Here is a 27563-nt window from a genome sequence, read left to right on the forward strand (position 1 = left end):
TCTGGGTTCACAGAGGCCACTCCTGCAGCCCCCCTGCTATCAAAAGCTTGTCATGTAAACATAACACAGCTGTGAAGGCCACAGCTTTTGGTATTAGCTCATGGCACTGCTACAGATCTTGCTAGAGGGTGGTGTGATGATCAAACAGCAGATTAGGCCTGCAAAAGAAACTACCCTCAACATTTAGATCCTTTTGCAAATTTTATTGCATTGTACAGCATCTGCAACAGCCAGTGGTGGAGGTTTCATTTCCAGAATAAAAGCTCACCCTGATAAAACAGTCCCAGAGTTGGGCATTCCTCTGGCCCTGACTCTTTAATCAGTGAAAGCCAAACACCAGCGTGATCAGTGGGACGTGTTTGCCAAATTGCTGCGTTTTTATTTTCTTGTCAGTAAACTGCAAAGCACAACAAGCAAATGTGTTTCACACTGTATAGCAACGAATAGAAAAAGTGAGGCCCTTTTCCCATACTTTGTAGTGAGAATTAGAGTATTTAGAGACCTAGAGAGATGAGCAAATGCTCAGACACAGGTTGGGTTCTCTAGCAGAGGCATCACTCTTTGTTTCATCAGTACCAGAGACGTGGGAACTGAATCCCATTGAAACTCAGTGCTCCTTCTGTCTGACATGAAACAACTCCAGGCTGAAGGCATGCTCCAGTGTCATTGTTAATGGTGTAGGAGAACCTAGCCCACAGTGGATTAGCCTACTTAGGCTTTCCTGCAGTTCTGCTTTCTTTGCTCGTGCTTTATTTCAGTGGTGTTCTATCCTTGTACGTCCAAGTAGAAGAATCTCAGAAATCTAAATAATGTATTTGATTGCAAAATAAGAAGTTTGGCTAGAGATGGCAGGTTACGCTTGGATGCTTCTCTAACATAGTGTTTCCTTTACTCCTTTACACTTTTCTCATTCAGATGTAGCAATGATTTCCCTCCAAAAAGTAAAAAAAAAAAGAAGATTAAAAAAATCCTGCAGCTCACAGAAACTGGTTACAAGCAGCTCAAGAAAGCCCTAGTTGACTGAGAACTGCATGCTTGCTCTCAAGTCGAATTGTAAGAGGGGAAAACACTGCGTAGCAATTATGTCCTCTGACAGGAGTGGTACTCTTCCTCCACTGGTTCAAAAAGCAAAACACTTTGTCTGGATTGAAGCTCAGCAGCACCATCTTGTAAATAGTAGCAAGTAATTTTGATGTGAAAGCCTGTGTCTTAATTTTCTTCCTTTTCACAACTATGCTGTATGTCTGAGCCTTCCACACTCACACTGTCCTGCAATATGGGAGTCCTGGTTTTGATAGAAAATATAGCTGATCCTGTGTTTTCAGTTTACACAGATGGCAACTTGCAGAGAGTGAAAATATTCTTTCTTTACTCCCTGTCTTCCTTCCTTCCTTCCTTCCTTCCTTCCTTCCTTCCTTCCTTCCTTCCTTCCTTCCTGCCTCCCCTCTCCCCTTCACTCCCTTCCTTCCCTTCTTCCTTCCTTCCTTCCTTGAGCATTTAATTCAGTCCATATTTCAGCAGTTGGAGAGAACCACCAAGGTCATCCTGCACCCTGCACAGCAGGCCACTACTTTTTTAATACACATTTGTTCTGTCTGGGAGCAATAAAATCTTTTTTGTGTAGTGAGGCTTCTGGGCACAAGAGTAATAAAAGAACAGAATATGGAGTGGAGAGTTTGTTACTAAAGTCTAGTAACAGTTGTCAGTGAGCAGTTATTCTGCTGTAGGGCTGCCTGTCCCTTCTTTCTGCGGTAGTTCAGGCGGTTGAACTCCTCCATGATCTGCAGCATGGTCTTTCCTTTGGTCTCTGGCACTACCAGGTAGACAAAGATAGCCATGGACAGACAGTATGCCAGGAAAATGATGAAACAAAAACTACCAAGGCCTTCCTGTGGGAAAAGAAAGAGGGAAAATAGAAATTGATTCATAGAAATTGATCTAAAAATCTTTCTCTTATGATATGTTGTTCCTATTTTTGTATTCACTGAAATACTTGGCCAGGGACTTAGCTGATGTAAATCTTGCTTGCTGCCACTTTTGGACCAGCACTGAGGGTTAAGGTCAACTAATTCTCTGTTCCTGCTGTAAGGAGAGAAGCTGTATGATCAGCAGATGTTGAATCTCACTACTTGACAATTCAGAGGGGTGCTGAGCTGCATTTCAGTCACTTTTCCTTTCTGCTCCACCCTTCCCAACGTGTGTTAGCTCTGTCCCTCCTTGCACAGTTCCCAGACTGCAGAGGCTTCAGTTTCCCTGCTGCTTCTCAGCGCTGGGTGAAATCTCTGGGAGAAGTACAGGTGGATCCATTAACCCCAAAGGAGATGCATCTACAGGGCAAGGAAGAAAGCAAGGGAGCTCCTCGTGACATTCAGATGATTTCTGACTGTGTCAGTGTCCCTGCTGCCCTTTCCATGTTTTCCAGTGTTACTCTGTGTACAGTTAGCAGCATTTTGTGGTTTTACTACATTTTCATTACACCTCTGGGTAAAAAGCAAAAGGCCATCCAAACTGTGGTCAATCCTGGTTGTCTGTTGCACAAAGATCTGGAAAAGGGAAGTAATCTCTGGGTTCAAGAAAAATCTAACCTCCAAACTGAAAATTTCCAAACACCTTGCTTTGCTTACCACCATGAAAGGGAACAAAAGTCCAAGAAAGAAGAGCTGGATCCAGTTTGTAGCACCATTAAAAGCATAAGCAGCTGGTCTGTATGACTGAATAAATATTTCTGTGGGTAGGGGGCATAATACTCCAGCTGAAAAAATGTTGGAGAAAAAAGAAAAAAATTAGAAATTTTGCCAGATGTTTCTGTAACTCATGCTTCATATGACTGTAGAAGTTGATGATTTTATCTGATCTAGGCATGTTTGAAATGCTGCTTGGTTCTTCAGGAGAAAGACAAGTAGGAATGCAACCTGAAAGGAAGCTCTATCTCCTACCACAGTATGGACTGCTCTAAGACTGGGAACATCTACCCCTCACTGAAGAGCAAGGATTCATGCTGTATGACAGCTTTGCCTCTCCTAAGAGTTGCTGTTAAGAAGCCAGGGTATATGAAAACATTCCAGTATAAAACGCTAACCTGGCCCAAGACCGAAGCTCATGATGAAGATAAAAATGAGTGCAGCGGAGCAATATGGTATCCAGGAGAAAGAATCCTATGAGGGGAAACAAAAATCAAATCAGAAATAAAAATTTCATTAATCCAGGTCTATTAGAAACAGGGTCAATCTTCATTATTACATAGTATTACATACATCTGTGTTCTCAACTTCCACACACTTCTCAAGGAGACAGTGTTGGCAGTGATCATACTTGTAAAAAGCTATTGACTTTAATCTGCATGTACATGGCTGGAAACAGACCACTGTTAGTATGATGGTTAGCTGCAAAAACACTTCTACTTCAGCTAAAAAGTTTTTTGGGGAAAGGAAAACAGTATTGATGTCTGCCATGTAACAGGACATGAAGATGTGACCACTTGGCTCAGATGCATAAGTGAGGTCTTACCTGTAAAGCAAGCGTGACTGTGAGAAGTCCTAAGGCCAAGGCCATAGCAGTGTGGGTTTTCCATAGCAGTGCCTTCCTCCCAGCACGGTCCACGAGGAAGCCCTGCAAACAGGAGCACCTGCTGTCAGCGCTCAGGGAAGGTCTCACAGGAGTGGACAAGTTGCTCAGCAGCTGCCTTCAGCAGCAAGGCAGGGGATCTGCAGGGAGCTGGCCCTAGGAAGTGCCCCCTACTTGTCCTACTGGCAAGTGAGATGGTGCTGTGTGATCAGTGCAAAGTACTCCTGTTGGTTCACTGAAGGGGCTGATTGCTGGATCTCCATTTGCAATAGTTTCTAAAGGTTGAAATGAAACAGAAACTGCAGCAGAATGAAATTCAGCTGAAGATCCACTTACACACAGAGCTGTGGTGAGGATCTCGGTGATCCCAACTCCCAGGGAGACATAGCGGGTTTGGGCAGGGGAGAGTCCAACTTTTAAGAAGACGTTGTATGCATAAAAGTAAACCTGGAAAGAACAGAAATGTGTGAAGGTTGCACCCATGTGATCATGTGTACACCAACTTCTGCCTTTTTTGGCAGATAACAATTAATTAGGGCTTAAGTAAAGAGCAAACGTTCTTGATTTTGGCAACTACTCCTCAGTGTTTTTATGAGGCTCATTTGTGCAGATGAGCTTTTACTAGCAGCTCTGCTTCTAACTCAGTAACAAAGATATACTTACCTTTTTCTTCTTACTTTTAGCACTAGCTTTTGTTCATGTTACAGGTTATAATTCCACCCAGCAGCCTTCCACAAGTTTTAGTGTCTCATGTGCAGGACACAGAGCACATACAAGTTTTGACAGTACTTACTAAGCAATTGGTTTAAATGAATATTGTGTATCATCTTTAAAACTTTGCAGTGATTCTGATAGTCACAATTTTTCTGAATGTGAGTATTCCTAACATATAAGAAATTCCATTTTAGCATTGTAACCCTTGCTAAACCACAGTTCTCAACTTATCTCAGTTCCCAAACTTTGACGGGAATGATTTTTAACAAATGATAACAACTTCCCACCTTACAGCCACTGCTCCAATTAGCATTTTACTCATTGCAGAACACTTCTTGCCACGGAACTGTAAACAGTGTACAAAGCAGAGAAAAGCAGCGTGCGTACCACATTGACTCCAATTAACTGCATGCATGAGGAGACAAGAAAGAGAGTGATGAACTGCCAACGGACAGATTTGTCACGAATAAGATCACAAACACTCTTAGATTTCTCCCCACGGATGGCTTCTTGCTCTGCAATCATGTCATCCACTTCGGCCATGTGGTCACCGTCCCCCCAGAGCTGCTTCACAGCTGCAGGGAGAGGAGGAGGAGAAGATGACTCTGGGCCCAAGCTCACCGGCACACATGAATGCAGAGGATTCCTTCCTGCCTTATTGAGTGTCTTATTAACGCATCAGGCTCTTTGCTTGTCTGAAGTTCCTAGAAATCTGGGTTCAGCTTATACCCAAATACAATTCATTCCTATCTATTTTTACCTATAAATCTCAATCACGACCTCACCATTGACCAGCAGGTGTTTACAGTATTTCCACATAAGAGAGGCTTAAATTTTTATCAATCCTTTTTTGAATTCCCCCCTGCTAAAGGTACAGTTCTACTGCACGCACCAAAACAGAGACAAGAAAAAACAATTCCTATGATTAAATATACAGCCAAAGAGTTCTCTCCCTTCACACTCAAAAGAGCCATAATGGCTGTTTCTCTGTTTATGTTAGCAGCTGCCATTAGGGTCACTGAAAACATGGAATACTCATAGATATGGACAGAGCATCCATTCATTACACAGAAGGCACAGTTTCCAGGCTCTGACTGCTAAGAGCACAAATGCTTTGTGACCCATTTCCTTACCTTTGATGCAACCCTCCTTGTCCTTTTTGTCGATGAGCAGGTAGCGGGGAGAGTCTGGGAAGAAGGGGAGGGTGAGCAGCTGAATGAGGGCAGGAATTGCATTTGCTGCCATGAGAACGGGCCACAGAGCTTCTACTCCCAGAACTTCTCTAAAACAAAAGGATTAAACTGTCTGTATTTTGATCTGTGTTTGCTAGGAAGGAGCATCATTCTTCAGTCTTAACCATTTATATGATTTCTGAATTTCATTCAGTTGAGAATTGGTGATGAGACAATTTGGTTTGGCTGCACACTTCAGCACACCTAAGAAAAGTTGTTGATTTGCTTATCCATAGACATGAATTGACATATGCATAAATTTTAATAACAGAAGAAATGAAAGAGCTCTTACCTGAGACCCAGAGCAAATCCTGCAAACTTTCCCACGGCAATGGCAGTGGAAGCAGTTATGGCAATCACCCCACGCAGCTTCTGTGGGGCGCATTCTCCCGCATACATGATATGGATATTCAGACCTAAACCTTCAGAGACAAATGACCGTCAGACAGGGCAGTACTTCTCATATGGATTGGATGGGAACGAGAAATTGGCCTGTCATATACAGTTAATTTAATGATGTTTGTGTTTTCTTATTTAGTAAAAAAATGCACTCGGTAATCAGGCACAAGGTAAAACCTTGTGATCCTCAGGCACTGCTCTCCCAGGCTTTTAATCCCACTTATAGGAATGCAAGTTTACCTGCACACACGCCAGCAAATAATCTCCCAATGATGATCATCTCAAAGGACCCAGACAGCCGACTGAGTGCCATGAGAGTTGCGCTCAACAGAGCAGGGATGTTGGCAAGCAGCATGGACTTCTTCCTGGAATTAATTTAAATCAGTGTCATTCCTGGCCAGACGGAAGTGATGCAGCTTGTACATTGGTTAAAGACTGAGATCAGCTGCAGTGAAGTAAATGGGAAATTGGAAAATGTTGTCTTGAACTGAAACCTTAGTTGGAGCTTTTGATGCCTACAGCACTTCTTGTGTGTAATGTGTTGGAGCTAATATCTACCTCGAAGAACATGCTGTGTGAGATGCTTTCTGTGAAATTCATTTTTAAAAGGTATGTACTCTCCGGATGATTTCTCTGGTCTGGATTGGCTTTGGAATTTACAAGGAACAGGGTATTCTTGTTGTGATCATTGGCAGTTTTTGCTATTCTGTTTCTTCAATGATCTTTCATATGAAGTGACCCTGGGCTGCTCACAGGACCTCTTCACAAGCAGTGAAGACATAAAGATGTAAACACTTGTGCTTGCAGGTATGGGTGTAAACAGAAAACTAATGCAATCATTACTCCTACCTTCCAAATTTAACAGACATGTATCTGACAGACATGGAGCCCAGGAGCCCACCAATGGTGTAAATGGACACAACGAAGGACCACATCAAAGTAATTATCTCTTCACTGGGAGAAGATCCATATCTCTTCAGCCAGGTCTCACGTATGAAACTTTTGATGTACTTTAAGAGAAAAAAAGAAACCAATGAACTCAATCAACATGTTTTCTGATCATTGCACCTTTTTTTTTTTTTTTCAATTTCTCTTTCCTGACTATTTGTCTTGTTTAATACATTTCTGTCAATACCCTGGCTGAAATCTAAACCCAGTAAAACGAGAAGGAATTTTGCCACTAACATAAGCAGAGTCCGTGTTTTAGAAACATGGTGTAATAAGTCATAGTAAATATCAATACGAAATAACAATACTAAATATCAACTGTGAATGCCATTAAGAGAAGGTCAAGATGATCTTCTGTTCACATGCTGGAGCACGATTTGTTATACAGTTTTCCCCTTCATTCCCACTTGTTCCTCTTGTTTACTTTCTGCATCCTGCCTGCTGCTTTGGATAAAGTCTAGGTTTGACTTAAAGTGAGGTCAGGATTTGTCTCCTGATGTGTATCATTCTGGGGTCTCCCTAACCTACTGTTGATAACCTCAAAGTGTCCTCTTTCAGGATAAGGGTTCCCAGTGCGGTGACACTATGAACTCAATGTCCTCAGCACTATTTGAGCTGACAAACACCTCTCCTTTTTCAGCTGCGGGTATCAGCGCTGACCTGGGCTCTAGAGCTCCACTCCTTCCCTGTCCTGTTTTGCTTTACAGGTGCTCACTCAGAACTGGTGTGCATAGCCAAGGACCTGGAACAAAGGAATCCAGGAACCTTGTGGACAGGAGAGTTTCTTGCAAACAATCCAAGTCAATAATGGAAAAATGCCTGGCTACGGATAGCCCTCATCCTCCCCTTTCCCAGTTCCATGGCATCAGTCAGAAGTTAGAAACAATGACACACAAGAGTAAGGCAGCTGCTCTGAGAATCAGGCAACCACAAAAAGTCTAGTTTCGAGTGCAAAAAGAAAGACCTTAGTGATTACAGATAGAGGCAGGAATGCATGAGGACACTGAAATCCATGCTGGAAGCTCAATCGCTGAGCTGTCTGTGCTTACCTCAGCAGGAGAGTTGATAATGGAGATCTGCAACCCATACTGGAAAGTTCCACCAATGCCCAGGACGAAAGCAAGGAGGAAAAGATTGCAGCTCATTTTCTGGCAGGAAGAAAAATCAGCATAGAAAGCTGTTCAGACATGCCCTCAGATGTCCTGTTCTGCCTGTGGGATCGCTTGAAAGTAATGCAGTGGAAGACCACAGCAGCTAAAGCACAGGACAGGGAGACATTTGTAGAAAGGAGAAACAAAGTTTGTAGCTGTCTCCCAGAACAGGTTTTACACCTCAGTGCTTCTGTCTTCAGCTTTATCAACTTAATCTGCATAGAATCGCTAGCTGTGGGAGCATGGTACAACGTGCAAGCATCATGCGCACACTTTCCTCCCATTTGTTTCCTCCTCCTCCTCCTTTCCCATTTGTTATCTCTCTTAAGTGAATATTTTGTTCAGTAGCTTGACTGAGACAACAGAAATATTTGAAGTTTGGAGGGCATTCCTGGTTTCATAGTTATTCACTCTGATTTAGAAATATATCTGATAGGCTTAAAAATAGCTCCAGTGTAATGCTACATGCGTACCCCATCCCTCCCACTCCCCTGCTCTCTGTTACTGGGTGTCCCAGTGCTTTCTGAACAGCAGTGACAATATGGTAATGCCCTTTTATCTCTGGAACAAATTGTATTCAAAGGCAATGCTGAGCCATAACTGGCAAACATTTACAGGCTGATTTCTAATCAGATGAATGCCGTTGTTTCAATGAGCATCAAACTTATCCATGTCGCATCATTGCTGGCTTCAGAGGAATCAGTTCTGAATACATTTGGTATTTGGCACATTCATATATTAAATGATGACAGTCTTATCTACTTATCTTGTGCTTATCAAAGCACTAGGAAGAAGTGAGAATTGTGGTCTCTACCACTACACCCATGCTGCGTGCTTACAAAAGATGCCACGTATCAGCATGAGACTCACCATGAGCAAAAGAAGCAGCAAATCCCATTCTAAGTACGAAGTTTGCATCTGCAGCAACTTTCTGACTGTTATCCCAGTTCTGTATTATAACACCATTACTTGGCTATTCTTTTATTGAGTTCCTTAGGTACTTTGTTATTTCTAACCCTTTTATTGAGGAGGACATTTTCTATCTATGGTCCTCCTCCATCTGTCAAATCATGCACTCTTGTTTTCTCGCTCTGTTCTGAACTCCCTTGGTTTGTCTTTGTCATACATCAGGCATTAAATAGAAAAGTGCTCTCAAATCCAGTTTTCATTGCTTTTTAAAAATATTTCCTTGCAACATATTTGATATCTCTCTATTATGATTTCATACTATTATTTTAAATGCATTTGATTCAGATTGATTTAACTTTCTGTACTAAATTTATGCAACGGGTCCTTTAGAATAGCAGAAAGAAAAAAAAATCTGTATTGCAAGAATTCTATTTGGGTGTGAAAAAAGGAAATGTATACCAACTTGCATGCAAAGGTAGTCATCTCAGCTTGCAGGCTAGATCTTTCCTGATGCTTTCTTGGGACACTTTGGGAAAAGTCAGGCTATATATAGAGAAAGAGGAGCCTGAGATAACATTTCAACCTGTCATTTCATTCTCTTTCACTGTTTACACTCTCTTTGGTTTGTCATGAAGTTCTTGCTATTTGCTTTGAAATGTTGTGTTGGTTACTGATGAAACTGAGAGTAATTTTGATGAGTTATGCATTCATGCCAGGTCAGCTGGGCAGAGAAGCTCCAGCAACAGAGCTGCAGGAGACAAGGAAAGGACAATAAAGAGGCATTAATGGAAGCCAAAGTCCAGAGTCTAGAGCGGAGTGGCACAGACTAGAGTGGACTGGCTTGGACTCCCCAAAACACAGTTTGGGTAATTGGTTATCGTATTAACGGAAAAGGTCCTGACTGTTAACGTGAGCCTCAACACAGAAAAGCTGTCTGAAGCCTTACTCAAAAGCTTGACTAAGCGTGACTAAGCTTGTGCATTCATGCTTGAATTATGGGATCAGTTGATGCTTTAAGGCTACCGGTTCATTGCCTGAAATTCAAGTCTGTGTTCCTGTAACACATTAAGTGCTAGGAAAGCTGAATGTCACTTTTAAATCCTGATCGTAACATAAATCAATTCAATCTTTACTTTTAGCCCTAATTCTCAATTGGCCTCTTTCTCTGGCAGTTTCCAGTGCGTTTCTGGTAGAAGGGGTTTACAGGTGATTCAAACAGCTTAGGGGAAAGCATTTCAGCTGCTGAGTGGCTGCACTGGGCAGTGCCCATGCTGGGATTCTGCACGTCTTCAATTTCTGGAAGAACCTGGGCTGGTCAGGCTGGGACCAAGCTGTGCGGAACCTGAGAGGCAGATTATGCAGAGGAGCACTCAGGGGATAGCAGCAGGAACAGTGCTTCTCTGGTGTGATGGTAATCAGTCCTACAGTGCTTGGGGATTTGATTTTTAAACCATCATGAGTCTCTGAGAATCACTTTTCAAGATCCATTTGTGCCCAGCGCTTCACATGATTAGAAAATTGATCTAAGTAAGTGGTATAAATTCTTTCTGTTAATGAAGGTATGTTAATTCAGTAATAAATAACTATCTTGTTAAATGCTTCAATTAAAATGCAACCAACTAGATCAATTAAAATGTAACTACTGTTTACCTTTGCTTAATCAGTCTAAAGACACCTGATTTCAGGCCATGGTTACAAAAAGAACTAATTGGAGCTGAGGTTTTCTGATGCATAGTCTCAGGGCTGGGTCTGAATGCGTATCACTTGTGGGCAGGTATGTGGCATACAGCATACAGCCAGCTGCCTCTGTCCTTCCAGGGCCCTGGGGAAAGCCAAGGAGTGCTGACTCAAGGTAGCAGCCATACAAGTGACCCAGATGAGGACCTCGGGACATTGCAAGGTTTCTCCCAGTTCCAAACAAGTCTCCCCTCAAACCTGTTCTTCCTGGCAATTTGTGCCAGGCTTCTCCCTCCACCCAGGCATTTTCTCTCCCACCTTCTCTTCACTGCCTCATTTCTATTTCCCATCTTTTCTCTGATCCCCACTGAAGGACGGAATGTTTTGGTATCATCGTGATGGTACCAGCACTTTTTGCTTTGAGTGTGTGCATTCATCAGTCCTCTTTCCATCAGGCCCTCACTGCCCTCTCCAGATGATATGAATGAAGAGTTCCTCTGCATTTCCTAGCTTCCAGCTGTCTTGCTCCAGGTTGTCTTGTCTCAAAATCCTATCTGTCTCAAAATCTCAGTGTTGTCCAAGAGCAAAGATAGCTGCTGTTGCCATGTGTTTATGTGAATGACTTTTAAAGAGCACCAACTGCAGGTGAACAAACATTTATTTTTCTACACTGTAAACTGTAGGTAGTAAAAGATTGTTCTTGCACAGACTCTGGAGAAATACATCTGCCCATGCCCAGCATGACAGTAATACACTCAGGAAACATTATGTTTACATTCATGACATACAAAAATGCTGGATTTTTTTAAATTAAAATTGGTTAAAAATACACAGAAAGAAACTTTAGTTATTTTGCCAATGCTCCTCTTCACTACAACCACAGCCTCAGCAGAGCACAGGTGTAAATGGAGGCTTAATCCCTGCAAGATTGGCAGTGTCCAGGCAGGACCAGAGACAGAACATAGGATTGGATGGCAAGAAACAAGCCATGAAGAAAATCAGTCCAGAGTAAATAGTCTGCAAAATGATGCCCAAACATCAGCTGTATAAGCCACGCAGCAAGTGCTAGAAGCTTTCTTCCTAATCCATCCGTCACATGCCTTTATAGCTGAAAATAATTAACTGCTTGCTATTGCTCAACAAGTAGTGGTCTATTTGAAATCACTTAGTAACAGAAACAGAAGCACTGAGACACAGTTCTGAGAATTTCATCTGCTGTCTGAAAGCAGAATTTAATCATATCAATTTTTGTATCTGAGAGCCCAGATTTAGAAGCAAAACAAACAAACAAACAAAACTTCTGGAGTGCAAGTTGCTGCTTGGTTTGAGAAGAAAAACAATTGAAACTTAGGAGAAATTCAGAAGAAAGTTGCTGAAGCATCACATGGTGGTGTTTGCTGATAAGAGAATAAGGCATCAGCCTATCACTCTTTAATATGCGTGTTACTTAGTATTTTTAACAGATTTTTTAACTTTTGTTGCAATTTAGTAGCTGTATATCATAAATCTGTTCTCCATAAGCAGAAACACAATTGTGACAGCATAAAGTTGTGTGTAAACCAAGACACTGATAAGCTTTGGCTACTAACTATGAACCTTTCAGAGGGTGCATGCATTTATCCAAAACTGTCTTTGAATCTGGGAGAGGAGGGAATCTATTTTTCATTCCCTTTTTTTTCTTTTTAAATCATGGTCCATCCTAAGCTCTAAGCCTCTGGGGCCAAATTTCAGATTTGAATACCTAAACACAGTATCCTACATCAATATTTAGGTATCTGGCAGTATGGCCTGAGTTTCACTGTTGGTTGGAAGTAGGCACTTCACATTTCAACTCACAGAACCTTGCTTTTAAGCAGCAGGAAAATAGTCTGTGTAGCAACACAATAAATGGTTTATCAGGTGTTACAAAATTCAGCTGACGAAAGGGTGGCTTACAGCCTTTGTAACATCTACTGACATCCCTGAGCAAAGCAGTCAGGTTCCTTGTCTCGCTATATCATGCTGCTGTCAGGCATTTCTCTGATATACCGGCTTGAAAGTGTTTCAGTGGAACCACCACGTCACACATGGTTTTTAAGAGAAACTCTCAAGCATTTTGGCAGGAAGGCAGTCCCTGAGAATGTCCCCAGGAACTGACAGAGGACAAACTGTGGATGCCCCATCCCTGGAGGCATTCAAGGCCAGGCTGGATGTGGCTCTGGGCAGCCTGGTCTGGTGGTTGGCGACCCTGCACATAGCAGAGGGGTTGAAACTAGATGATCATTGTGGTCCTTTTCAACCCAGGCCATTCTATGATTCTATGATTCTATGTTACGGTTTCAGCCAAATGGTGGCTTAGGAGGAGTATAACAAATGAAGTAAATAAGTAATGTGATCCTAACAGCTGAATTAAGAGCACTATATTCTCCCCAGCCCTGCTCCTCTCTCTGTCTCCCTGCAAAGAGAACATAACCACTGCTGAATTTCCCCCAGCTGCCATTCTCCTTCCTTCTGCTACAACGTGGTGGACCTGATCTCCTCAGGGCCTTTGTAGAAAGCTTCAAGGCTCTGAGCTCTGAAGTTCCGTTTCCTGAATTCCTCTGAGATTTCCAGGAAGGACTTTCCTTTGGTCTCAGGAAGGAAGAACCAAATGTAGACAGCAGTGCAGATGCAAACCACAAGGAATGGGACGTAGCAGAAATGTGCTAGATTTTTCTGAGGAGGAGGTAAAGAACAAGACGATGTTAGAGACATTCTGTACAACAGCAAACAGGTTATTAAACCCCTTCCCTGCATGCACTAACTTCATCCAGAGGGTACTTGTGTGCTCCCTAGCAAGGAGGACAGCAGCTCTCCAGCAAAGTTTGGGAACTTTGATGTAGCAAGAAAAGTATCTCAAATTGTGTTTTTCTGGCTTTCTGTCTATACATAACTGTATAGAATGGAGATCCCAGTAGGAATTAAGATGGGATTGCATATGGTGGAGTTCTGCTCCCTTTCACTTCAGGAATCAACATGGGGCATGGTGCCAGGGTCTGGCCAAGGGGAATTACATTGCATCTCTAAATCCCAGCCATTCTCAGTAGAGGACGGAGCAGAACTAAAAGCCTTTCATGCCTGCAAAGCTTTACATCAACTTTACATCAGAAATCACCATTGCGTTGCCTTGGGAACCCACCACAATGAATGGAAACGCTGTTCCAACCAGAAAGAGATTGAACCAGAGCAGAGACCCGCAGATCATGTATGCAGCTGGTCGGGACATCTGATCAAATATCTCTGTGGGCAGAATTCCTGTTACACCAGCTGGAAAAAGGAATAGCAGGAAAGTTAAGAACATTGTTGGTAACACTGCTGATAAAAACCAAGAGAGCACAAGCAAAGCCAATGTGCCATTTGTGAGAACAGTGAATTGTATTCAGTAAATTATTCTCACTAGTCAACAATGCCAGAATAAGTGGTAAAAGAGATAAACTGCAGTGGGGAAGTCTTAGGTTAAATATTAAGGGCTGGCTAATTATTTAGTCTCTTTCATGTTGGAATGAACTGCTGGGAGAGGTTTTGTAACCCACATTATTCTCACTGGGATCTGGCTGTGAAAATAGCTCATAATTAGTTCAATCCTATGACACTGTAAGGACAAGAAATTACTTCCAAAGCCATGTGCTTGCACACAACTCCAGACTTCCATGGCACCCAAAAGTTTCAGTGAAACATGTGGGGAACTGACCTGGTCCAAGTCCAAAGCTCAGGATATAGGCGAAAATGCAGGCCATGCTGAGATAAGGCATCCAGCTAATCTGAGTCTGCAGCCACAAGGAACAACAAAAAGCCAATCAGAGCACTTACTGTTACTTGCCACCACTCGACAGCCCAGTCACATAAAAATGTCAATTGCATTTCCCTTAAATAATCCAATGAAGTCCATTACCTGCTGGCTCAGAGCAACCATGAAGACAGTGGCCCATCCTGCCATGAGGATGTATCCTCCCAGCAGCAGTGGCCTCCGGCCAGCGTAGTCTATAATCATGTTCTGCACAAAGTAACACAGTGAAATAAAGCAAAATGTTTGACATCTGTTTAGATTCCTGCTTGTTCCCTCTTGTCCCATTGCAACTCTTAGCTGAAAGAGAAAGGCTGCTCAGGGGAAGGGGTCTGGCAGGAGCCAGCAAGATGGTTGTTGAATGAGACACGAAGATGCCAGGTGCACCTAAACCCAGCCTGTAGCTGTGGTGACATAAGGTAAAAGTTTCATTTTCTAGAGACAGAGTGCACAGATCAGAAGCACAGTGTCCATTCAAACCCTTCCAAAGAGCACTTTTCAGACAACGATGACGATGCAATATCTTACAAAATACAGCATTAACCCCTCTGGACACGAATGCTGAGAGTTTGCCTGACTGCTGTGTTATGAAGTGCTTCCTTGGAATATCAGGCAATGTAAATTCGAAATTCCTCACTGTCAGTACAGCTGTGTGTCAGCAGTGTTTTAAGAGCCTCACACAAGTTACAGACGTGATCAGTTCACAGCTCCCTGTGCCGATGACAACATACGGGATTGTGTCCTGAGGAATTCCAGCCTCCTGGAACACGTAAGCTGCATAAAAGTACATCTGTGGAGAGAAGAGAGGAGAGAGCAGTAAGGGAAGGTGTCTGAAAATACATCCACTTGCTTTTTCCTGAAGGACCATGAAAATCAGGGCTGGGTGCCAAAGGGTTTTTCCTGTATATTAAGCAGGCATTGTAGCACAGACCTAGCATTTGTACCCTGTTTACTTTTTATGCCATCATTTTATATATTCCAATTCAACTTCTCCCACTTCTCCCACGATTCCTCCTTCACTACTTTGTTCATGCCTTCTGCAGCCAGATCTCCAAAAGCAGAGCAGAACACTGCTCCTTCTTCTATAGGAAGAGTGTTAAACTCAAGTGCTTGCACCCATGGCCCGCACAGTGCTGCTGCTGATTACTGCAGCCACCAGCAGCTCACCGAATCGTTCCCGCAGAGCTGCATGGCACTGCTCAGCACGATGATGCTTATCAGCTGCCACCTCACTGCTGGGTTTTGGAACAGCTCCCACGGCTTCTTCGCTCTCTGACCTTTGGCAGCAGCCTGTTCAGCTAGCATCTCCTCCAGCTCCTCTCCCAGCTCACTGCTGCCTCTGAGCTTCTTCAGTGCTGCAAGGACAAGAGAACTCAGGCTTTACCTTTGTTTGCCCATCCCTGCAGGCCAAACAGCTGAGCAGTAGATGATGGTTGTGGGAAGCTGTAGAAGAGCCCATGATTGTGGTACTGCCCCCACAAGTGGTATCCCCTTGAAAGATTAGGGGGTAGGAACTGCAAACCCTTCCCCATTGTTTGACAAGGGAATATTTCCAGTCCATGTCATTCCAGCAGCCATGCTTCTGACTCATACCTCAAGTGGATTCCCTGGGAAATGCAGGCAATTAAGACATTGCTGGTACATGATTCCTGGAAACTAATTCCAGCTTCTCCGTGTATGGGGATTGTATGGTACAAATCTAAGCAAATCCCTTAATATGAACTGGCTGCACATTTGGTCATGAGTTCTTCAGCCAGCATTTATTTCACTTCATAGTTACAAAACATATACGTCATTGTGAACACAAGCTCCACATTTTGACCTTTTCTTCTTATCAAAAAATGTACTTTATAAAGATGCCTTTAAATTATCTTAATAGATCATAAATATTTAAGATTGTAGAATGTTGTTTAGCTTGGAAGGAGGAAGTAATGACAAATGGAATGATACATTGCTTCTCAGATATAAAACCATGGCACCATTCTCACGAGATTGCAGCCTAAGTCTTTGTACAAAAGCAGGATGCAAAGAAGTTAATCACACATTAATCTGTGCTCAGAATTACTTTGGTTCACACAAATATGCAACCAACTACCACCTGCTTAAGGGTGCAACAATTAATGCATCTGCAAACATTGGTGGCACCATGTATCCTGTATAGAACAAGCATGGTTCTGGTTTGTTAACCAAATGTTCTGGCACATCACGGGACTGGAGACATAACCCATAGTACTGGGCTCAAGGATTTTATGTTCATCTGAGGAGACTGGTAGGTCACCCAACAGAATATTTGTGTTGGGAGGAATCTACATTTCAATTTGCTTTAGGCTGAATACACTGGATTGTGTGTGAAGATATGCAATCAACCTTCTTACTGTGCCTTTGCCCAGTCAGCAGATCCCACTGCTCAGTGAGGGGCTGGCTGTCGCCCTAAGCTCACCAGAGATGCAGGACTCTCTGTCTCCACGGTCAATCAAGAGGTATCTGGGACTTTCAGGAAACCACGGCAGAACCATGAGCTGGATTAGGGCAGGCACAGCATTGCTGGCTAAAAGGAGTGGCCAGCTTTCCTCCCCTCCTAGAAGCTCCCTGGAGAAAAAAAAAACAAGTATTAACAAGTATCTTGCTCAGTAAATTCTGCAAGAGACCAGAATCATCTGCTGTGTGTGGGCACTGGAAAAGAAAGGAAAGGGAGGAGGAGTAAAATAGGTGAAATATAAACTGGGCTTCTAGCTTTACATTACCTGAGTCCAACAACCTGGCCCAGCACCAGTCCCAGGGCTGTAAAGGATGCAGAGGTCAAGGCCACAGCCCCTCGGAGTTTCCTTGGGGCACTCTCTGCCAGATACATGGGCTGAATGTTCATGCTTACACCTGGCAAGGCAGACAAATGCTGGCCTCAGCTTGCAGACAGAAGAGATGAGGGCAAACGCAGTCAACTCTTGACTTGCAGGAAATGCGATGTCTGACCTACCTAAACTTATTTACCCAAACCTTTAATTTCACATCTGATCGGACTAGAGGATAAATTATTTTCATGTCTAAGATCATTCCTATTTCGGTATCTTCTATTTCTAATTGATACTTTTGATATCTTTTGGCCTGTTAGGTTTCTCATTCCTGCACACCTCATACCTGCGTTCACACCAGTAAGGAACCTGCTGAGCATAATCATTTCGAAGGATCTCGCCATCTGGCTGAATCCTGACAAGACGGCGGCTACGATCACAAAGACGTTGTTAACCAGCAGGGACATCTTCCTTCAGAGAGAAAAGAGATGGTTGTGAGCTCAGATGTGTGCCAGGTTTGCACATTTCCCCTTGGCCTAAAAGAAACTGCAAAGCTTCAAGTATAATCCAGCACCTCTTACCTTCCCAACACAATGGCCATGGGGCCAGCAGCAACAGCCCCTGCAAGGCCTCCCAGGGGGAACATGGACACGGTGAAGGACCACAGCAGCAGGACCATGCCACTCCCCAGGGGAGCACCTGTGCGTTCCAACCATGTTTTGTTCATGAATGTCTGGATGTACTGCGAGAAAAGGACAGTGCTGCGTGACCACGGACAGAGAGAGGCGTGTAACTGCTTCCTTCTGCATCCATCTTCTTGTGCTGTGCTCATGCTGTTACATCTTGGGCTGAAAACGGCCTCCAGCTCATAGATGTGTTTTTAACAGAGGGATAAGGATCTAAAACTGTAGCTGCTGAAAAGTTGCACTTGGCTTGTGTGTCTGTGTAGCTGTTTTGGATAATTTAAAAACATGCATCATGGGTCCAACTTCGAATTTAAGGGCAAAAGTCAATTTCGTAGGATGTAGGTTGAAAAAATTTTAAATTAGATATTTTAAAACAACTAAAAGCAAGGCTTTTAAAAGAATTCTTGTGACTCTAGATCCTGAATAAGGGTGGCTCATGACAGCAAAGTTCTGTACCTTGACTATGACTTACACAGAGGTGACAACATATTCCCACCCTCAGTACTAGCAGGCTGCCTATTTTTGGTAGCAGGCCACTATCTGCAGCCTGAATGAGAACACCAAGGCAGTGTGTGTCTCAAGAGGAGCCACTCAGACCCACAGTACTTACTAAAGTCGGAGCATTGATGATGGAGATGTTGTAACCATACTGGAAAGTGCCTCCAATCCCAGCAGCACACACTGTCAGGATCAGGTTCTTGTTCTGAAGCTGAAGAAGATGGATGGAAAAAGGATAGCTTTTGTGCACAGAATAAAATGGCTCAGCAGATATTTGGCCCATTGTGTGATGAATATTAGCACAGGCTACAAATGATGTCGTATAATGGGAAGTGCAAATGACAGAAAACAAAATACAGAGTTTTAAAATCTATGGCTTCCAAAAGTGCAAAATGATACTAAGATTCCATATTAATACTTCGCTGCCATTCGCAATTTGGAACTGCTTGAAGACAAAGGCTTGCAAGTGTCTTTTGTTTAATATTTAATGCATATGCTTACAGAAAGTCAGCATAACAACAGCAAATACTGTCAGGGTCTGGTGTTATTGCTTCAATTAATTCAATGCAGTACAAAACCTGTACCCACATGATGAATTACTCAAGAAGCATTTGGCAAAGTTTAATAACTTCTGAATCATTTCCAGCTCCCCTCTAGTATAAGAGATTTTCTCAGGGCTATTTATGTCCAGGGCACTCTTGTTCACTGGCATGCTATTTCTTCTACCCTTTTACTGCAATTATACTTTCTTTTTTTGTTCTTTCATTTCAGCTTAAAATAGACTGCTTTTCCTATGCTGCTTCACTTTTTGTACAGAGCAGACAACGTCTTTCTGATGAAGTTTTCCATCACGCAGTTGTTCCTACAGGTGTTCAGCAGCCTACAGTTGAGTATTCGGTCAAAATATTTTCTGCATTTTCAGTATAATGATGTGGGCGAAATACAAGGCAGGTCGTGGGTTCTGTGTCACGTTCTGTGCCTCCTTGAAGTCATTTCTTCACTGCCCACTGCTCCCATAGCCATTTAATGGGCCTGCTTCATGCAAATCATGGAATCAGGGTGCTGGTATCAAAGAGAAGCCTCTTGCCTTTGGAAGGGTGTAGAACAAGCTGTCCCAGCTGACACCTGGGTGCTCACTGTTACGCTTATGAGCAAAAAACAGTCGTGTGTATTTCCCTTTCTACATATTTCTGTTGATCTTTCCTCCTCTATTGTGTTTGTAAATTCCAGTTCATACTTGCCACCCTTGACAGGATGCTTTTCTGTGTGTCTGACTTTCCACAAATGGATCCACTGCTCCTGCAGAGCAGCACAGCCATGTGCCAGCAGCATCACGTCCCCATACCCACACCTCCATCCTCACTGCAGCCACACTACCAATCCTTGTCTGTTCTCATGTATTCTGTGCCTGTGCTTTCGGCTTCTCTACCTGTACATGAGATGCTGTGCCTGGCAAGCAGTGCCCTGGTGGTGTCCCTGGGCTGGAAGCACTGTCTCGTGTCCCAAGACCACTCTGAGCTTGCTGGGGCACCCAGCCCTTATCCTGACACTGCCTGCACAGTGTTCCAGGCAGCCCAGGGCCAGGCTTGCACAGCATTCCCCACAGGGCAGGATGACATGAAGAGCCCGTGCTTGGGCTGGGCTGTTCACCACCAGGGCAGGTCACCTCAGGCCAGATTTTGTTTTGCTGCGTGAATATGACTCCACTGACCCAGGGGAGGACTTAGATATCCTAAAGCTGGGGAGCCCTATCTGCTTCACCTGCTCGATTTCTTTTTACAGAGCCATCTACCAAAGAAAGGAACGGTTTGCCTCATCTACCAGTAGTTTTTAAATCACAAATTCCAATAATCTTAGCTTTTTTCTTTCCTCAAAGCCTCTTAATGTCATTAACTTCCAGAGGCTCAGATAAGATGTTCTCCCTGGCAGAAGCACAGCAGACTGTTCCAGCCCTGCGGCAACAAGAGGCCGAGCTCTCTCCTGCCCCGTTAGAGGGCACACCGCGCTCACTTGCACTTTCCTTGGCACGGCTTTGCTGTCTCACTGCTGTGAGCCCTTGCTATCCCTGCTCTTCCCACTAACTCCAGTTCTCCAGATGAGAGAGATGCCCTGTGCCTACAACAGCACGCTTCTTTTGATCTTTAACCACAACGTCTAAAAGACAAAACATTCCTCCTGCTGATTTCCCTGTATTCATTCTAGAGCCTATCACCTATTACAGCCATAAGCAAAGGGAAAACGTTTGCTCCTCCCTTCCGGAGCCACGGCACAGCGCCGAGCTGCCCTGCAGGGTTCCTTCCCAGCCGGGCTTCACCACCGCGTGATGTGCAGCTGCCAGGAGAGCCCTCAGTCTGTCAGCTCTAACCCAGGGACTGGGACGAGCTGACGAGTAATTCTACAATAACCTGTAAGGACTTCCATAGCCTTATAAAAAATAGGGATAAAAAAAAAAATAATAATCCGTCAACAATAATAGAAAAGTTTCTTGTTCTTACCAATCTCTGCAGCTTGTTCATCCTCTTTGGTGGTCTTTCCTGTCTTGCCGAAGCTCTCAGCAGTGCTCCAAAGGATTATTTAAATCTCCAGCGTAGGCACTGACACTCAGTGGCGGAGCGCAGCCGCCTCGCAGCCCGTCCAGCTCCGGGCACGAGGGTCCGCGGCGTCCTTTGCCAGGGAAACGCCGGCACTGCGGCGCAGCCCTCCACGAGCGCGGAGCTCTCGCGAGAGCGGCTGACGTGACGTGGGCGTTGCCAGGGCAACGGCGGCAGATTTAAAAGCCCGAAAGCCGGAACTGCCGCCCACTCGTCAGGTGGAGCCGCGGCCGGGTGGTTCGGTGCGACGCTGAGCTGTGGTCAGTGCCTCCGTTCAGAGCTTCTAAAGGAAGAAGCGTCTGTGCAGTCCGTGATCAGCCAGGTTCACGTGTGGTCTGCGCTGAACCCACAGCCTGGGGCTAAGCAGCCCCGAACTTTACCAGTGGAATATCTGGTTGGAGGGGAAGCAAACAGTAATGAGAAATGGCAAATTGGCACCAGAAAGTCTAGCAGGAGGGAAAAGTCTGTTTCAAAGCCTGAGGTGCAGTGAAGAGCTCAGGAACACGGGTAGTCTGATCAGTTCTCCAGGTTAGGGAAATGGAGAGGACTGATAATTAACATCAGTACATGGCTGAGGGAGTGGTGTTGTGAATGGGGCTTTGGCTTCTTATGTCATGGAACTGATTTTGGGACATCTCATCTTCTTGGGGAGGGTGGAGTTCATCTGTCAGACAAGGGGAAGACCATCTTTGGCAGCAAGCTTTCCAATTCAGTCAGGTGAGCTTTAAGCTGGAGTTGCTGAGGGTGGGGATCTTAAAATCATTGCACTTTGAGGCTGACAGTGAGGATGCCCTGGGCCTGGAGTAGGATCACAGGTCAGTAAGAGAGTTCTTAAGGTTCAGGATAAGGGAATTCTGATTGGTAAATCAGCCTCAATGGGAGTCCAACTCAAGTGCCCATACACAGTGCATAGAGCATGGGGTACAAGCAAGACAAGTTGCAAGCATATGCATGGGTTAGGGTTAAAGGGAAGGCAGAGGAAAGGAGACGTAGTGGGGGTCTGCTACGGGCTGCCTGATCAGGAAAACCAAGTAGAAGAGACCATCTACAAGCTAATAGGAGCTGCTCCACGTTCACAAAACATGGTCATGACAGGAGCCTTCAGCCAGCCCGTATCTGTCAAACGGACAACAGCAGTGCACCAGAAATCAAAGAGGTTCCTGAAATGTGTTGATGATAACTTCCTCTTCCAAGCTGTATGGGAACCCATGAGAAAAGGAGCTATGCTGAACCTTGTCCTCACCAATGACAAGGGGCTGGTGAGTAAAGTGAAGCTCAAGGACGTTCTTGGTTGTAGTGTTCAAAGTCCTCATAGTGTTAAAGAGGGTGCACAGCAAACTTGCCACTCAGGACTTCAGGAGAGCAGACTTTGAACTCTTCAGGGAACTGCTTGGCGGGGTGACATGGGAGAAATCCCTGGAGGGAAAAGGTCCCTAAGAAAGCTGGTTGGTATTCAAGGACCATCTGCTCCAAGCCCAGAAGCAGTGCATCCCAAGAAAAAGGAAGGCAAGAATGCCAGGAAGCCTCTGTGGATCAACAAGAAGCTCCTGGACTTATTTAGCTCAAAAAGAAAGACTATAGGGAGCGGAAGCAGGAACAGGCTACTTAGATAAAGGAAGAAATTACTGACTGTGAGGGTAGTGAGACACTGGAACAGGTTGCACAAACCTGCTGTGGATGGTCCCTCCCTGGAACCATTCAAGGCCGAGCTGGATGGGGCTGTGAGCAACCTGGTCTAGAGGGAGGTGTCCCTGCCTGTAGCAGGGCAGTTGGAACAAGATGATCTTAAGGGTCCCTTCCAACCATACCATTCTGTGATTCTATGTATTGAGTCACCTATTACATTGGGATAACACACTTGATTTGGTGTCTTGCCAGCTGATTTACATTCTCTAAATGGGACTACATGTTCATTAGCAATACAGTTCCATTAACTTTCTTTCAAATACATGACAGTCTGGGGAAATTATTCTGCAGGATCCAGAGCTGCCCAAATTCCTAAGCTCTGAGGGCAGCTGGTACCAAGGAGTGTACATGGTTTTGTGCTGTGGGAGGCACCAATTGAGGAACCAACAGAGCTTCACAGTTGTTCACAGAGGCATGGAGGTCCTCGTACAGCGGATTTATGGCACACCCCTGGAGTACAAAATTGAAATTCCATTCTGTTTCAAAACCTTGGTTAACAATTAAATACCTTTATGCAGCAGAGGCCCTCTTGTTACCTCTTGGAGGCTCCAGCTAAATTCTAATGAGTAGAAAAGGTTTTGTTGCACAGCAATGGTGACTTCTTCCATGACCTTTCATCTTTGTCTTCTGGCTTATCTTTCACTAGGATGGCAGCTTTGCTCCCTTCCTGCACCACCCATCGCATCTGCAGGGCAGATCTGATGGGCTCTGCGTAAAGAGGCCAGCCAGTGTGGGGCTGCTCGTTGTTCCAGAAATGGTTCCTTGTCCCATGTGAACGGCTGAAGATGGTGTGGCAGCAGCGACAGCAATGGCTTGCGTCTTTCTATGCAATACATTCCATACACTTCAAAGTATTCAGAATAGGTGCAACTGTTTTTAAACCCCTCTTTATCCCCGGTCAGTTGTTGCTGCCGACCCGTTCTGCAAAAGCTTCTCTTCCGGACACTGAGTGCTGCTCCGCCATCGGCCACTGAGCGGCAGGAGCAGCACGGGATGCTTGCAGCTGTGGCTCGCAGCGCAGCCCGGATGGGAGCTCCTGGAGCTCCCTGCCTTTTCCAGCAGCAGCCTCGGTGAGTGAATGGATGCTTTTCTTTCCCCTCCGTCGCACCTGTATGCATTGTGCTGTGATGCTGACTGATGCCCACATTGGTTGCGTTGCCGACTGGATTCCTGCTGTGCCTTTAAAGATCACAGTATTGCCAATGCTCAGCCCTCAGGATGAGTTCTCATCGTGTCACAGCTGATGTGGGTGAAGAATCCCCAGCCTGTATCACTGGCATGAAGTGCCATGCTGCAGCTACACGAATCCTGAAAGGAGAAGCAGCTCCCCAGCACTGCTGTGGAGACTTACCTCCCTCTTTCCTCAAATACCTTCTCGTTGAGCTCAGCTTGTCATAGTTAGGTGAAACATGATGCCACGAGTATGGGACAACACTTACATGGAGATGTGGTGGCATCTCTGTGCCTGCAATGATCTGACTGCAGGAGCAAGCAGAATCCTGCTGTTAGAAGTCTCTCAGCACACACTTTGCTCTGCCCTGTGCTGAAAGGTTCCTGCATGCCAGGGGTGTCACCTGGGGTCCTCTGGACCATCTACAGGCAAGCTGTGAGAGGAGAAGAGGGGCCTGTTTCTATTAATGCAGCTTGGCTCTACAGGATGCCTTCTCACTACATACCCTGCTCTGTAACCGCAGAGATCTGACTGGGTGTTGGATCTCACCCAGCTGTTTCTGTTGAATGTTCTGTCTTTCCCATAAGGACCATCCCCACAATTTCTGTGAGTTCAAAACACTGTATGACAACTTCAGGAAATGGGCTTTGTTGCAGTTTTGGGGGGCAGGAACACAGTCACAAGGCAACTCTCCAGCCCCAAGGGGACACATGGGTACTGAGGGGATCCTGTGGTGCTCACCTGCAAGCAGGCATGTCAGAAGAGCAGCTCTGTCTCTCCTGTGTGCTGGGTCAGTGCTTGGTGTTTTCATCCCCCTGATAAGCAATAGAGGTTCTCTGTGAAACCCAGGAAAGCCGAAATACTACTAGTAATTGAATTGCCCTTTCTCAATCTGTTGTGAGCAGTAGGTCAGGCTGTAGCTGAGCTATTCTCTTTGTTCTTTGTATCATACTCTGATACGGGGGCTTAGTTGAAACTGGGGAATCTGAGGGCCAGAGAGAGCAAACTGCAGAACAAAACCTCCATCCCTGAGTGCAGGAGAGGATCCTTTGTAGTGCCACGTGGCAACAAATGGTGTTGGATGGTCCTGTCCTGATGTCACAGTGCCAGATTCATCCTGATATCTTATTTAGCGCTCACTTCAGGTAGAGCTTTTTGTTAGAGATGTTCCCAGCTAACTGAGAGCCACCTGAACTAGGACACAGGCACAGTCCTGGCTCTAAAGTGTAAATGCTCCTTCTGATACCTTCAGCAGCTGACAGCACACCCAGGTGTATGTGCTGCATTTCTGCAGCTGAAAGTAGACCTTCTCTTATAGGAAACAAGTGTTGCCTGATATTCTCTTAGCCAACTGGCCACAGTGGTTATGAAATGAATGTTACAAAATGAGTGCCCTCGAATGACATTCCCCAGCGACAGCTGTGGGAGGTGACCTGTGGTGCAGAGAACAGATCACAAGGCAGAACTTAACAGGAGTGATGAAGCACTGGGAAAAAAATAACTGTGCTAAGAGACAGTGGTTTCCTCTCTTGATGCCTTCAATTCATAAGCAGAATCTGGTTTAGAAGAGGGCCTTTATTTGGATATATGACCAGACTCTGCTCGAGGAGATTTAGGTGAGATTATCTTTCTCATGATATGCCAGAAGCAGTTGCATCTCTGAACAAAAAGCCATAAGAGTAAAAACAACATAAACTTTGATTTACCACAAACCCCGTGCAACCCACTTATCCTTGGAGGGCTGAGCACTAAGTGCTATTTTTAGTTTCTTTCTAACAAACAAGCAAACAAAATACCAATAACAACCAAACATCCAGTTCTGTATGATTCATCTCCCCCTGACTTTAGCCCTCAAACTGTAGACTTAGCTGATGTGTGATAGACACAAGACTCAAGTGCCCCAGGCAGTTATGGTTACACAGCTTATCTATGGGCTCTGAGTCCATGGAGTGGAGTTTCCAGAACTGGAACAGAGTTACTTTGTGACTGATCTGTGGTGGGTCTGGGGCTCTTGGTACCCTTCATCCATACAGCAAGGATGGAGTCTGAGAGCAGAAGTTGCCTTTCCAGTGCCCTGTGCCTTTCTGAACACGTTCCTCTGTGTGGGACTACATTCCCACTCACACAGATGTGTGCCTTGCACAGGGCTGGCACAGCACATGCTGGGGGGCACTGGGGTGAGTGAGACCTCACAAGCAGCTCACTCAGCCTCATGTGATGGGTGGGCAGCATGAATTTGTCCTAATTTCCAAAGAACTGGGGCTGTAGTGCAGGATGGAGTGCTGGTCTGGCCAAGGGCTTGGGGCGAACACAGTCCTGCTGCATGCAGCTCAGCTGGAGGGATGTGCCATCTGGCATTCACCAGTTGGACATGCTGCTAAAGGTCATCAGATGAAGCTACAAACTGTATGCTAATGGCAGGAGAGAGCAGAGGGCACACCTCACCAACTGGACACTCTGCATATAGGGCCAGGGGCTGTTTTCCTGCCCCAGCACTGCTGGTGACATGAGTGGTCCCATTGGAGAGCCACTGCTCACTGGGGTCTGTGCTGACCTGGTGCAACACTTCTTTCATCCTGCAACCCCAGCAATTGCTGCGCTGGGCAAAGAGGAGCTGACGCCTTTAAATAGAGCATCTGTTTATTCTTGAAACAATTAGGGAGGTCAGTTAGATCTTGAACTCGTTACTGAGCCTAAAACAATTATGATAAAAACAAGTTCCAGATGGACTTGAGAGGAATTGTTTTTGTCTTTAGTAAATTAGAACAGATTCCATGTCTTCAAGTTCCTCTGGCATTTATGGACAGGAAACACGAATTACACACAATAATTTACTACAAACAAAGGAGATGAACTCTGCAACAGCCCATTTATCTTTGCTCATGTGCCTCCTCGAGGTCTGTGAATTGCTTAACTCGTGGGGAGCTTTCTTCTTTGTTTTCAAACTCCTTGCTATTTTGATTTGCAGAAACGAGACAGGAAGCTGCTGTGTTTCTGTTGTGGAGTTAAACTCACCTGTGACCCCAGGCAAATGCTTGCACATTCCTTAAAATCCCCCATGAACAGAGAACAGAAGCAGAAAACAAAAACAGAGGTAACAATGGTTGTCTGACTGTGTGCCTTCACAAACCATTCCCTTTCAATACATGCATACTTAAATCAAAGAGCAGATGAATTCACAGTGATGGGTGTGCAACACACGTGAATTCTTCCCATCCTGGACTATTTCCTTGTGAGCTGGTTTGTAGATCACAAAAGTTTATGGTGCTGCAGGTTACTGCTGCTATACCTGCACGTGCAGAACTGCTAACAGTGCATGGGAAAGCATTACCTCTGGTACCAGTGCACTTCAGTTCTTCCTGTGAGTGACCTGAACAAAAGCTACAGGTGGAGCTCTGGCAATTTGTTCTTCAGGCAGCTCCAGGAGCCCCCAGACAGACGTTTATCAGAGCCCACCCAAAAGTCTGGGTATCAGACCACTGCTGGCAGCACCTGCGTCCACATCAGCTTTGGTCCCTGGGCAGGGGAAGGACAGCAGGACCAGACAGGAGGAAATCAGCAAAGTGGCTCCTGAGCAGCATTCCTGTTCTGGCAGTCCCTCCTGTTATCTTACAGCTGAGACAAAGAGATTGGGTTTGGTTTTTTTGTGGGTTTTAACTGGATTCTGTAATTTTCTAGAAGTATCCCTACAAATGTATATAATGAGTGTGGCTGAGCTGATGTGAAGTGACAGAAGGACATAATTC

The 27563-nt window shown here is 44.8% G+C and overlaps 2 protein-coding genes and 1 long non-coding RNA gene across 6 annotated transcripts; 1 reads left to right on the forward strand and 2 right to left on the reverse strand.

The window, feature by feature from the left end:
• Positions 1–107: 107 nt before the first annotated feature.
• On the reverse strand, positions 108–8038 carry LOC116228487 (solute carrier family 2, facilitated glucose transporter member 11-like). Of its 2 annotated transcripts, XM_031592346.2 has the most exons (11): positions 7907–8038; positions 6759–6919; positions 6150–6274; positions 5803–5932; positions 5412–5560; positions 4666–4853; positions 3901–4011; positions 3508–3609; positions 3080–3155; positions 2625–2752; positions 108–1889 (listed from the first exon to the last, which is right to left on the reverse strand). In XM_031592346.2, the coding sequence occupies exons 1-11, from the start codon at positions 8000–8002 to the stop codon at positions 1683–1685; spliced, it is 1473 nt and encodes a 490-aa protein (XP_031448206.2). In that variant the 5' UTR covers positions 8003–8038; the 3' UTR covers positions 108–1682. The 2 variants fall into 2 exon arrangements, with proteins under 2 accessions (XP_031448206.2, XP_090008741.1); XM_090152615.1 differs by lacking the exon at positions 108–1889 and having other exon boundaries at positions 2318–2752.
• Positions 8039–11244: 3206 nt separating this feature from the next.
• Positions 11245–21086, reverse strand: SLC2A11 (solute carrier family 2 member 11). 2 transcript variants are annotated; one of them, XM_031592345.2, is made up of 12 exons: positions 20865–21086; positions 18482–18580; positions 17767–17927; positions 17532–17656; positions 17141–17270; positions 16837–16985; positions 15564–15751; positions 15076–15186; positions 14505–14606; positions 14304–14379; positions 13752–13879; positions 11245–13288 (listed from the first exon to the last, which is right to left on the reverse strand). In XM_031592345.2, exons 1-12 carry the CDS (start codon positions 20883–20885, stop codon positions 13088–13090), a joined length of 1491 nt encoding a protein of 496 aa, XP_031448205.2. In that variant the 5' UTR covers positions 20886–21086; the 3' UTR covers positions 11245–13087. The 2 variants fall into 2 exon arrangements, with proteins under 2 accessions (XP_031448205.2, XP_090008742.1); XM_090152616.1 differs by lacking the exon at positions 18482–18580.
• Positions 21087–21138: 52 nt separating this feature from the next.
• On the forward strand, positions 21139–27350 carry LOC149915516 (uncharacterized). Of its 2 annotated transcripts, XR_016472055.1 has the most exons (4): positions 21149–21220; positions 22056–22219; positions 23293–25994; positions 26786–27350. It is a non-coding gene; the product is annotated as an uncharacterized LOC149915516 (long non-coding RNA). The 2 variants fall into 2 exon arrangements; XR_016472054.1 differs by having other exon boundaries at positions 21139–22219.
• Positions 27351–27563: the final 213 nt, after the last annotated feature.

This window comes from Phasianus colchicus, chromosome 18, assembly GCF_987193195.1.
Source record: "Phasianus colchicus chromosome 18, bPhaCol1.hap1.1, whole genome shotgun sequence".
Taxonomy (NCBI): Eukaryota; Metazoa; Chordata; class Aves; order Galliformes; family Phasianidae; genus Phasianus; species Phasianus colchicus.

Excerpts from the sequence above, each read along its gene's own strand:
- LOC116228487 (XM_090152615.1), bottom strand. The coding sequence starts at position 8,002 with ATGAGCTGCAATCTTTTCCTCCTTGCTTTCGTCCTGGGCATTGGTGGA. Across the intron at positions 6,920-7,906 it reads TTATCAACTCTCCTGCTGAG|TACATCAAAAGTTTCATACG; the intron begins GTAAGCACAGAC and ends TTTCTCTTAAAG. Across the intron at positions 3,610-3,900 it reads TCCTCACCACAGCTCTGTGT|GGCTTCCTCGTGGACCGTGC; the intron begins GTAAGTGGATCT and ends TCCTGTTTGCAG.
- SLC2A11 (XM_031592345.2), bottom strand. The coding sequence starts at position 20,885 with ATGAACAAGCTGCAGAGATTG. Across the intron at positions 18,581-20,864 it reads TGAACAAGCTGCAGAGATTG|CTTCAGAACAAGAACCTGAT; the intron begins GTAAGAACAAGA and ends CATCTTCTTCAG. Across the intron at positions 13,880-14,303 it reads GAGCTTTGGACTTGGACCAG|CTGGTGTAACAGGAATTCTG; the intron begins GTCAGTTCCCCA and ends TCCTTTTTCCAG.